This window comes from Coregonus clupeaformis, unplaced genomic scaffold (assembly GCF_020615455.1).
Source record: "Coregonus clupeaformis isolate EN_2021a unplaced genomic scaffold, ASM2061545v1 scaf0005, whole genome shotgun sequence".
Classification (NCBI taxonomy): Eukaryota; Metazoa; Chordata; class Actinopteri; order Salmoniformes; family Salmonidae; genus Coregonus; species Coregonus clupeaformis.
The window spans coordinates 366,184-379,106 of NW_025533460.1; the positions used below are offsets into that span (position 1 = coordinate 366,184).

General features: G+C 45.0%; 1 protein-coding gene across 1 annotated transcript in view; it reads left to right on the top strand.

Moving 5' to 3' along the window:
* Positions 1-5,618, top strand: part of LOC121577821 (carboxy-terminal domain RNA polymerase II polypeptide A small phosphatase 2) — a 28,584-nt gene extending 22,966 nt beyond the window's left edge. Inside the window, exons 6-8 of the mRNA XM_041891737.2 lie at positions 988-1,080; positions 1,310-1,495; positions 1,758-5,618. Of these exons, the coding sequence (XP_041747671.1) occupies positions 988-1,080; positions 1,310-1,495; positions 1,758-1,883 (405 nt within the window). The 3' untranslated portion in view covers positions 1,884-5,618. The remainder of the gene's footprint in view (positions 1-987; positions 1,081-1,309; positions 1,496-1,757) is intronic.
* The last annotated feature ends 7,305 nt before the right edge of the window (positions 5,619-12,923 follow it).

Sequence of the window (12,923 nt, forward strand, 5' to 3'; positions counted from 1 at the left end):
TGTTCGATGAGCAGGTGTCCACATACTGTAGGTTGTGTGTGTGTGTATGCCAAATAGTCAGCCTCCCTGTGGTTATGTTTAGCTATTGCAGCCCATTGGAGTAGCACTACTGCATTTACATTTACGTCATTTAGCAGACGCTCTTATCCAGAGCGACTTACAGTTAGTGAGTGCATACATTTTCATACTGCTACATGAAATCAAATTTGAAATCAAAAGTAATGTTTAAATGGAACATTTGTTGTATAAATGTGTTTTCTTCCCTAGTCAAAATGGATATACTTAGTAGTTATTGTAGAAGTCATAGATATGTATCAATTGTACATATTTTAAAGCTGTATAGTACAGTTAAGCCAAGGGCCAGCGAGGCCTCCCTCACCCCACTCCGGCCTCCTCATCCTGGGACACTGGCCACAGCTCTCTGGCCTCAGCCTGGTTCAAGTAATCCAGGATAGGCTGGTTCCCGCCAGCATGGCCTATTCTCGATTACTTGTTTCAGGAGGCGGCTGACCACTTCCAACATGGCCCTCTTGGACGACAACACATACAGACGCTTGAACGCTTTCCCTGACCCACAGACGGAATGAGTAGGAAAGAACAGGCAGACCAAACCGGGAGGCAGGCCTAATTTTTAACCCTTATTTTAACCTTCATGTTCAGTTATTTTTGTAATATTCAAGTTCTATTATTTTCTGTTTTTTTCCCCCCACTGTTGCCTTTTCAATTAGCCAAAACATTAGCCTTGTTAAGCCAGGTGAGTAGACTGTAGCCACTAGCTAGTAAATAACTTTGATCAGATTGCAGATCAATAGATACTGTGGTCCCTAGGGACTGGGGTTGTGTGTGTGTGTGTGTGTGTTTGTGTGTGTGTGTGTAGGTGCTCCAGTCAGTTAGTCCAAAGACTAGTGTTCATAGATGGTCGCTGCTAGATAGCTGTACTTGATTCCCCTAGCCAGATACTTATAGCCATGCTGTGATGTGTCCCAGGTTTACGTCCTGAAGAGGCCACATGTAGACCAGTTCCTCCAGAGGATGGGAGAGCTGTTTGAGTGTGTTCTCTTCACTGCAAGTCTCGCAAAGGTACCATTGCTTTTAGTGTTGATTTAGAAAATTAACTGGTACTTATTCAATTTGCTCCCCCTGGTGGTGATGAGATATACCTGTTGTAAAAGTAGCAATTCCAGCAATGTTCACGCATCTGTACCACCCAACATACCACTCTCCCCTTACGTACTACTCTGTCCTACATCCGTGCCTGGCCCTCTCTTTCTGTTTCTATCTGTATCTCTTCCCCCTGTCTCCCCTGCAGTATGCAGACCCAGTGACAGACCTGCTGGATCAGTGTGGTGTGTTCGGGACACGTCTCTTTCGGGAGTCCTGCGTGTTCCACCAGGGCTGCTACGTCAAGGACCTGAGCCGCCTTGGCCGCCAGCTCAACAAGACCCTCATCCTGGACAACTCCCCCGCCTCCTACATCTTCCATCCTGAGAATGCTGTGAGTGCTGCTGCCTAGCCCAATCTTTCTCTGAGCTTTACTGCATCACCAAAGGCCTAACTGGCCTGTCCCAATGTGGAATCACTGAGGTGATCTTCCTATTTTAAGCTATTTGATGATGCAATTTTATTTTCTGAATGTGTGTTTTGTCTAAACTGGAAATCAACGTTTCCCAACTGCAGAGTGACAGGAAAGGGTCTTTCCTTCATTAATAGCCTTCTCTAAAATGTACATGTTTTAATCTGATTGTGTGTCCCCTCAGGTGCCTGTGGTGTCCTGGTTTGACGACCTGGAGGACACTGAGCTGCTGAGCCTCCTACCCGTCTTTGAGGAGCTGAGTGAGGCGGACGACATCTATGCCAAACTGCAGCAGCTACGAGCCCCCTGACACGACACGCCCCCTCTGACAAGCTAGAACCTCCCCCCTCAGCCAGACCACACCCATCAACCGACGGAAAAAGCCAAAACTTTACTTACATACACACACTCTGTGTGCGGTGTTAGTATCCTAGACACACTCGGCGGTGTGTTTAATGTTTGGCCCCTGAACTGTGTGTCTGGACGGCTGTCCACCGCTCCTACTGTCCTCCTCCTTCTCAGTATGTTAGCTGGTGCTGCAAAGCTGCTGTTCTGGAAACAATCCAACAAACACAATGCAAAGTGGCTCACTCTTTTCTCATTTTAAAATCAGAACTCAAACACATACTAGTACTCCAATCATTCAAACTGACTGGCCAGGTCTTTGTTTCTCCAAAAACGAGACTTTGATTTTAAAGCATTAATTGCGACACAAAACAATGGACTCTGCACATCACCTCTCTGCTTCGCCAATAATCTCAGTACAAACACTTTGACTGGGGACTCTAAAGCATTGCAAGGAAACTACAAAATCCACATACAGTGATTTAATTTCAATTTCTTAGTACAACGGCCTGTATAAAGGCTGTTTTTTAAGGACTTCTCTCTCCTGAATGGATTGATTCCTTCAGGAAATTATTTTTGGAAGTTGAACAGTTGGTCTTTCTGATCCAAGGCCAGCATGACATAACTAGACATGACAGTACATAAGATGATATGACAAGACCTAATTTGACCAGACCTTACATGGGGAGCAAGGGATCTCCATCTTTGTGCCTTCTGTATAAGAAAAAAAGAATTACATCTGTTTTTGTTGGGTTTTTAAAGAAGGAAAAAAAGCTTTGTTCCTTGTAGAAAATGGTGGTTCTTTTTCAATCGTTACGTTTTTCTATACATTTTTAAAGATGTCTTTTAAATGTTCGATATGTTGGTTAGAAGTGCAGATGACTTTTGTAATGTCAGGGATGTTGAGGAAGAACAGCCATACATTAACAGCCTCTGTATGTTGTAGTTAGATGAAATCCTCCATTCTCATTTGCTGAAGATGACCTCATCCTCAGCCAATAGGGACCATTACAATCCAAGGGGTCACACCCATCGTGTAAATGCAGTGGTGTAACAAACCCTGCCTCTATGCTGATTCACCCTGAGATGCATCAGGTACAGTATACTTGAGCTGATTCACCTCAACTTTTAGCGCACTCTAAAATAAAATAAAATACAACAAAAAAAGCCCTTCAAATGAACAGACTGATTTAGACAGTGTTGCAAATTTGGAGTGATTCTCTGCTGGTATTTAGTCTGCTAAGGATGCCATAGTGGATAAACAAAGGCCTTGTTTTCAAATAATTCAAATTTTTGTGTCAAGCCTTCTGGGTGCCATATTATTTGGGTAGCTTGGGGACTTGTGATAAGTATAGGCTGCTAAGAGTGAACACAATGCACACTAGTTTACCCCCTACCCATAGCCCTTTCTTCATACTTTGCCAAGTCATTGACACTCAGTTTTTATTATTTTAAAATATATCCTATTTTTGGTGAGATGTTTCTACATTACTGAGACTTAAAAGTATGTCTGATAAATTATCTTTGCGTTATTGCCTGTTGTTCTAGAAGGTCTACGGCACTCACTGCCGTATATCAGGTGTTGTACACATTGTGGGGTGGCAGCGGTTTTGTGGTGACATAAATTGGATTGATTTGGCAAGATATGTTCTATTGCTCAAGTTGTAATTTAGCAAACACATACATGCTCAAGCCAGACTGGTCACTGCATCCCAAAGAGATTTGTTTTGTGGTTTTATTCACAAGATAAAGCGCCTTCTCATACTATTACACTATGAAGTGCCTAAGGTTTCTTTCTGCAATAGAAGCTTTGGAATAAAGCACGAAGGGTCTCCATCCCCATTTTTAATTTTTCAATTTTATAACTGTTACACTGTCTCACGTATTTGGCTGAAATTGAGTATCCATAAAACGTTTACCAAGTAATCCTACTCCGCTGTTTCATTGGGATTGAAAGAAAGGGCCGTGTGTTATGATGATGTGGACCCCATACTGTCAGAGAAATATATCCCTTTAGGCATACTCCATGTTTCTGTTCTTTAGATAATTGTAAGCATGTTAATCTCTGGCTACGTCCCAAATGGCACTCTATTCCCTATATAGTAGTACTACGTTTGACCAGAACCCTATGGGCCCTGGTCAACAATAGTGCACTATATTGGGATGCACAAGAATCCTCTTCATTTGTCAGTTGTATAGGACGTTAAGTTGTCTCTTCTGGTGTTGGGATGTGGTGGAGGGTGTACAGGGCATGACCTGACTGTCTTATTGTTATGTCTGAAACACTAAAGGTAAAGTGGGGTTATAGACATTTGTTATTACCAAAGCTCAACACTTATTTCGGGGAGGTGGGTGGGTTGGAGGAGAGGGGGGAACCAAATATTCACAAATTTCAATTAAAGCGTTTTCTGCTTCAGTTTTCTTTCTTCTAGTTGAAAGAACCAGTCTTGTTGCTTTAAACATGCATCACTTTATTGTCAGTAATGGGGAATAGGTAAGAGGCCTACCCATGATACCTGGTATATTCAGTCAGAATGTCTGCTGACATGAAATGACTAAATGTAATGAAATGTATTGACATTCACATCAGAGGTGACATGTCAAACCTTTAATTAGTCATGTTTTGGATAACGGTTTCGGAAGAAGGAGTTAACGGTCGTCTCTGATTGCGAGTTAATATGTAACGCCTATGAAGGGCATGCTTATGGCCCTCAACCAAAGCGACATCAGAAATGTCCTGTGTTTGATTCAAATATAGTTTACTGTTTGTGAGAAATACAAGATCTCATGATCACTTCATGATCGCTAAGCATCTGAATGACGCTAGGATAATTGATACATTTGATTTTATCTTACTCATACAACAGATTATTTTCTCAAAGTCATGGAAAGAAGGAATGTAAAGAACTGGAGAGAAATGTCTTTGAAATAGTTTGTCCTAAACAGTCCATCTGTAAAAAAAAGGTATTGGTGACTTATCAAGAGAAATCTTTGTGCTTGGTAATTTTTGTTGTTTTATATACGAATGCCATATGTATACAAAGTCACAGTATTTTTCAAAATATTACAAACAAATAATGGATAGAAATATAGCTCTAAAAAGCTTTCGGTGTTCTCTTGTTCTGGAAATTAATTATTCCTATTTTAAATATTTTTGCCTTTACAAAATATGGAGATCTTTCTGCAATCTTTATTTTCAGTGTTCAGTTGGCTCACTTACTGTATGGATTCTTAGATGCCAACCAACAATCAGAACAAAATGAGGCGTGAGTCAGAGGGTACAATCTATTGATGTATCGCTGTTTTTATGTATATATCGATCAATCTATTGGATAGATTGTCATGGTGACCAATGTAGTATTCTTATAAGTGATGGATAAGATTAAGGTTTGGATAAAAACATTTCCCCATTTTAGTTTTTTTGTTAACTGGACTCTGTTGGATTGATTGTGTGGTTGGGTCAGGATGTATACAATGAACAAACTGCAGATTTTATGCAGAAACTATGCAGAAGGAGATACAGTATAATGCAAAAATGATCACTTTACACTCGTGCACGTCTGGAGTTCGAAATACTGTTTTTACAGCTATTTTATCAAACTTGAACATAAGACTCCTGCATTATATTTTGGCTTTTTTGTTAAACTAGCAATTCAGAAAATTGTTTTTCAAAGATGGAATAAAAACATTGATTAGTGCATGTGTGTCTACTGTAGTGTATTTATGTCCGCATCTCCAGAGAGCAGCAAACCCTAGACCTCATAATGCCCAAACACATAGATTTGCATTCCACAAGCAATATAGTAGAATCAGAATGTCAAATTCACAGGGAGCATCCAAAATAGCATCCTTTTCCCTATATAGTGCACTTTTTTTGTCTAGGGCCCATAGTGGCAGTGGTCAGAAGTAGTGCACTATGTAGGGAATAGGGTGCCATTTGGGATGCTGCGAAGGCATTTAGGGAGAGTCATTACATTACGACATCATGATATGTGATGTACATGTATTAAGAATCAGTGGCCATGTTCAAGTTTGGGCAATAGCGGAGAGGCGACGCGAGAGGTTTTACTCCGGCCAAAATTTGTCCACAAAAGTAAGCCTACGAAGTGAGGCATTTTTGTATGGAGGTCAATGAGTGTCAAATCTGGTAAACAAAAAATGCAATCGCTAATTTGCTACGTGAGGCTTATTTGATCGGCTAGAAGTTTAGCAATGAATGGTTAGGTTGTTACGAATGCACTGATAAGTGGACGCATGTGGCATTTCGGCAACATTGACATTTTTTGGGAACTTTATGTCAGTTGTGCCTGTTTTCATAAAGATCGAGGTCTCGTCATGGATATAACCCGTTTTAGCATGGACATTGCCATTTTAAAGTAGGCAACTGGGTGGGGATTCCTATGATTTCGTAGCAATCAACCAATAAAGAAGAAGAGAACCTTAATGGCGCTGCCCATGCTGTCACAGCCGCTATAAGGGCACAGATACAAAGATGAGTCCTTATCTATCTCAATGGCCTGTTGACGCACGTACAATGCATTCGGAAAGTATTCAGACCCCTTGACTTTTTCCACATTGTTACGTTACAGCCTTATTCTAAAATTGATGAATTTAAAACAGTTATCATATATCTACACACAATACCACATAATGACAACGCGAAAACTGGTTTTTAGAAATGTTTGCAAATTTATTACAAATAAAAAACTGATACCTTTTGCTATGAGACTCGAAATTGAGCTCAGGTGCATCCTGTTTCCATTTATCATCCGTGAGATGGTTCTACAACTTGATTGAAGTCCACCTGTGGTAAATTCAATTGATTGGACATGATTTGGAAAGGCACACACCTGTCTATATAAGGTACCACAGTTGACAGTGCATGTCAGAGCAAAAACGAAGCCATGAGGTCAAAGGAATTGTCAGTAGGGCGCCGAGACAGGATTGTGTCAAGGCACAGATCTGGGGAAGGGTACCAAAACATTTCTGCAGCATTGAAGGTTCCCAAGAACACAGTGGCCTCCATCATTCTTAAATGGAATAAGTTTGGAACTGTAGTGTCGAGTTAGTGTGGCTAATTATGCTGTAACAAAGGAGTCCGCTTATACTGAGCTTTGATCATAAGTTTTATTCATATCACAAGATTTCAGCATAAGTTTACAGATGTATATAGCATCCGGAGAGCAGTGTCCGAAAAGAATATGTCTGCTGCTCTGACCTTCTTTGTTCCCATCCAGTACTTATAATCTTTCCCAAAATATGGGTGGCTCCCTCTACTGTCCAATCACCTGTCTCCAACAAACAGACTCTGTCTGTTCTATTGTGTCACTCTAAAACTACTCCCTCTAACACTGAATAAACAGCCTCTCAGGTTCCCCTTAAAAACATTAGCAAAGTCATAATTCTTAATACACTACAGAACCACCAAGACTTCCTAGAGCTGGCTGCCTGGACAAACAGCAATCGGGGGAGAAAGGCCTTGGTCAGGGAGGTGACCAAGAACCCAACGGTCACTCTGACAGAGCTCCTCTGTGGAGATGGGAGAACCTTCCAGAAGGACAACAATCTCTGCAGCACTCCACCAATCAGGCCTTTATGGTAGAGTGGCCAGACGGAATCCACTCCTTAGTAAAAGGTACATGACCGCCCACTTGGAGTTTGCGAAAAGGCACCTAAAGGATTCGCAGACCATGAGAAACAAGATTCTCTGGTCTGATGAAACCAAGATTGAACTATTTTGCCTGTTAAGTGTTACGTCTGGAGGAAACTTGGCACTATCCCTACGGTGAAGCATGGTGGTGGCAGGGACTGAGGCAGGGACTGGGAGACTAGTCAAGATCGAGGGAAAGCTGAATGGCGCAAAGTACAGAGAGATCCTTGATGAAAACCTGCTCAAGAGCACTCAGGACCTCAGACTGGTGCGACGGTTCACCTTCCAACAGGCCAAAAACCCTAAGCACACAGCCAAAACAACGAAGGAGTGGCTTCGGGACAAATCTCTGAATGTCCTTGACTAGCCCAGCCAGAGCCCGAACTTGAAGCCAATCGAACATCTCTGGAGAGACCTTAAAATAGCTGTGCAGCTACGCTCCCCATCCAACCTGACAGAGCTTAAGAGGATCTGCAGAGAAGAATGGGAGAAATTCCCCAAATACAGGTGTGCCAAGCTTGTGTCATACCAAAGAAGACTCGAGGCTGTAATTGCTGCCAAAGGTGCTTCAAAGTACTGAGTAAAGGGTCTGAATACTTAAGTAAATGTGATATTTGCAAACATTTCTAAACCTGTTTTTACATTGTCATAATGGGGTATTGTGTGTAGATTGAGTGGGGGAGGAAACTATTTAATCAATTTTAGAATAAAGCTGTAACGTAACAAAATGTGGAAGGTCAAGGGAATACTTTCCAAATGCACTGTATATGCCTTCTCATTGGCTAGAATGGTAAGACATGATCTTGCCTGCCTTCCATCTTTGAGGACATGTATTGCTTTTACTCTCTGGGGTTTTAGGCTCGGTTTCTGTTTAAGCACTTTGTAACAACTGCTGATTTTAAAAAGGGCTTTATAAGTAAATGTGATTGTATTTATTTTGTTAGAGCGGTCACTTGACTATCTTGTCTATATAATAGACAATCTTTGGCAATAGGTAGGGCAGAGGTGGGGCTTATTGAGATTGTGTCATTCTGATCACATAGGGTTGTCTAATCAGAGGTCAGCTTGAGGAAATGTGGCTCCTTCCCTGAGTTGGGTTAACTAATCATTTTATGTTTCACTAATCTTGCCTGAGTGTGTGCATTATTTCCATTCTGCAGGGGTTTCCATGAGAACACAACAGACTACTTGTAGTTTTAACATGTTCCTGTGAATTTGTTTGCCGCAAGGGTGAGGTAGCATAATAGTCAAACTGTGACCAACATGACGCCCTGTCCAAAATACATGGGTGGGATGTCCTTAGTATTTTGTACACTGCACAAGTCATTTGCCTGTCAAACTTCTCAGGCTGCTAAGGGCTCCCTGGTATTTGCATTATGTTTCCAACTAGGTTGAAATACACAAGTTACTGAATAAACTTTCCAGACTGCCTCCCCACTGGGCACAGACGTCAGATCAACGTCTAGTTTTGATTTCCATTTGGTTGAGTTGTCAATTAATGTGAAATCAACAAATGTCACCATGTCATTGGATTTAGGTTAGGAGTTGGGTGAAAAAAATACGAAATTCCCTTACCTTGATTACTTTTTCAAATCCAATCAGTTTTCCACATTGATTCAACGTCATAACATTGATTTTTGTTGAAATGTCGTGGAAACAATGTTGATTCAATCAGTTTTTGCCTAGTGGGTCTGTATGTAAAGCTACGGTTAACTACCAAAATAATGGAAACACAAGTAAATGAGGGATACAAAATATATTGAAAGCAGGGGCTTCCACACAGGTGTAGTTCCTGAGTTAATTAAGCAATTAACAACCCATCATGCTTAGGGTCATGTATAAAAATGCTGTACAGGCCATTATGTTGGCTACCATGGCTATGCCCCCATAGGATGACAATGCCCCCATCCACAGGGCACGAGTGGTCACTGAATGGTTTGATGAGAAGTCACCAGATCTCAACCCAATTGAACACTTATGTGAGATTCTGGAGCGGCGCCTGAGAGCGTTTTCCACCACCATCAACAAAACACCAAATTATGGAATTTCTCCTGGAAGAATTGTGTCGCATCTGTCAGGAGTTGCTATGGTAGGTGTGGTGTGGAATCAGGCGCAGGAGGCAGAAGTAAAGTCCAACAAAAATACTTTAGTAGATATCACAATAAATATCCAAAACCAGCCCGGAGGCGAGAAAAGCGCGCACAGGCGTATACAAACGGGCGCAATCAACAAGTGCGTAATCTACTCCTAAAACACAAACAAGGAGGAAAGCACAAAATAGCGCACCAAAATACATGCAGCGCAGCAACACGACATGGAACAATTACACACAACACCTAACTAACAACAAGGAAACTAAATAGGGTGCTAATTGAGACATAACACAAAACAGGTGTGACAAACAGACAAAACCAATCAAACAAGAAACATAGAGCGGTGGCAGCTAGTACTCCGGAGACGACGACCGCCGAAACCTGCCCGAACAAGGAGGAGGGGCCGCCTCGGCCGAAACCGTGACAGTACCCCCCCCTTGACGCGCGGCTCCAGCCGGTGCGCCGCCCGGCCTCGGGGACGACCAGGAGGACGCGGAGCAGGGCGCGTAGGATGACCACGATGGAATTCGGTCAGCAGGGACGGATCCAGAATGTCCCTCCTCGGCACCCAGCACCGCTCCTCCGGACCGTACCCCTCCCACTCCACGAGATATTGGAGACCCCCATCCGGCGTCTCGAATCCAGGATGGTCCGAACAGTGTACGCCGGAGCCCCCTCGATGTCCAACGGGGCGGAGGAGTCTCCTCAATCTCAAAGTCCTGGAGTGGACCAGCTACCACCGGCCTGAGGAGAGACACATGGAACAAGGGGTTAATATTCTTGTAATCAATGGGCAGTTGTAACCTGTAACACACCTCGTTCAATCTCCTCAGGACTTTAAAAGGCCCCACAAACCGCCGACCCAGCTTCCGGCAGGTTTCTGGTTGAGAGCCAGACTCGATCTCCAGGTGCGTACACTGGCCCCTCACTGCGGTGTAGGTCGGCGCTCGTCTTCTGTCGACGGATGGCTCGCTGCAGATGGACGTGTGCAGCGTTCCACGTCTCCTCCGAGCGCCGCACCCACTCATCCACAGCAGGGGCCTCGATCTGGCTCTCATGCCAAGGTGCCAGAACCGGCTGGTACCCTAACACACACTGGAAAGGGGTTAGTCTCGTGGAGGAGTGGCGGAGAGAGTTCTGTGCCATCTCGGCCCAGGGCACATATCTCGCCCACTCCTCCAGCCGGCCCTGACAATATGACCTCAGAAACCTACCCACATCCTGGTTGACTCGTTCGACCTGCCCATTACTCTCCGGGTGGTAACCCGAGGTAAGGCTCACCGAGACCCCCCAACCGTTCCATAAAGGCTCTCCAGACTCTGGAGGTAAACTGGGGGCCTCGATCAGACACTATATCCTCGGGTACCCCTGTAATGCCGGAAGACGTGAGTAAATAGAGCCTCAGCGGTCTGTAGGGCAGTAGGAAGACCCGGCATGGGAAGGAGACGACAGGCCTTCGAGAACCGATCCACAACGACCAGGATGGTGGTATTCCCTTGTGAGGAGGGAAGGTCGGTAACAAAATCCACCGAGAGGTGAGACCAGGGTCGTTGTGGAACGGGCAGGGGTTGTAATTTACCCCTGGGCAAGTGTCTGGGCGCCTTACACTGGGCACACACTGAGCAGGAGGAGACATAAACCCTCACATCCCTGGCTAACGTTGGCCACCAGTACTTCGTACTAAGGCAGTGCACTGTCCGGCCAATACCTGGATGTCCAGAGGAGGGGGACGTGTGAGCCCAATAAATCAGCCGATCCCGGACCTCGAGCGGGACGTACGTCCGACCCACCGGACACTGTGGAGGGCTAGGTCGGTGCGTAATGCCCGCTCGATCTCCGCATCGACCTCCCACACCACCGGTGCCACCAGACAAGACTCCGGTAGTATGGGAATGGGCTCCACGCACCTCTCCTCCGTGTCATACCGCCGGGACAGGGCATCTGCCTTCCCGTTCTGGGACCCAGGGATGTAAGTGATCTTGAACACAAACCGGGCGAGAAACATAGTCCATCGAGCCTGGCGAGATTCAGTCTCCTAGCTGCCCGAATGTATTCCAGGTTACGGTGGTCGGTCAGAATGAGGAAAGGGGTGCTGAGCCCCCTCAAGCCAATGCCTCCACACCTTTAGGGCCTGTACTACGGCTAACAGCTCCCTGTCCCCTACGTCATAATTCCGCTCCGCTCGGACTGAGCTTCTTAGAATAAAAGCACAGGGGCGGAGCTTAGGTGGTGTGCCGGACCGTTGTGAAAGAACTGCCCCGATACCGGCCTCAGACGCGTCCACCTCTACTTGGAAGGGTAAAGTGGGCTCCGGGTGCGCCAGCACCGGAGCCGAGGTAAACAGGTCCTTCAGTCTCCCAAAGGCCCTGTCCGCCTCAGCCGACCACTGCAAGCGCACGGACCCCCTTAAGAAGAGACTTTATGGGAGCTGCCACCTGTCCAAAACCCCGGATAAACCTTCGGTAGTAATTCGCAAAACCCAAGAACCGCTGCACCTCTTTAACCGTAGTTGGGGTTTGCCAATTCACGCACGCGCGGACACTCGGTCCACCTCCATTCTCACCCCTGACGCAGACAACTGGTAACCCAAAAAGGAGACTGACTCCTGAAAGAACAGACATTTCTCGGCTTTGACATACAGGTCATGCTCCAACAGTCTCCCTCAATACCCTGCGCACCAGGGCTACATGCTCGGCCCGAGTAGAACTGTACACAAGAATATCATCTATGTACACCACTACTCCCTGCGCCTGCATGTCCCGGAAAATCTCATCTACAAACGATTGGAAGACTGATGGAGCATTCATTAACCCATATGGCATGACGAGATACTCGTAATGGCCGGAGGTAGTACTAAATGCTGTCTTCCACTCATCGCCCTCCCTAATGCGCACCAAGTTATATGCGCTCCTGAGGTCCAATTTTGTGAAGAACCGTGCCCTGTGTAATGACTCCGTCATGGTCGCAATCAGCGGGAGTGGATAACTATATTTCACAGTCACCTGATTGAGACCGCGGTAATCAATACACGGACGCAAACCTCCATCCTTTTTCTTCACAAAAAAGAAGCTCGAGGACGCGGGAGAAGTGGAGGACCGTATGTATCCCTGTCTCAGAGACTCGGCAATGTAAGTCTCCATTGCCCTTTTCTCCTCCTGTGACAAAGGATACACATGGCTCCGCGGGAGCGCAGCTCCTGTCTGGAGGTCTATCGCACAATCCCCCTGTCTATGAGGGGGCAACCTTGCCGCTCTGGTCTTAC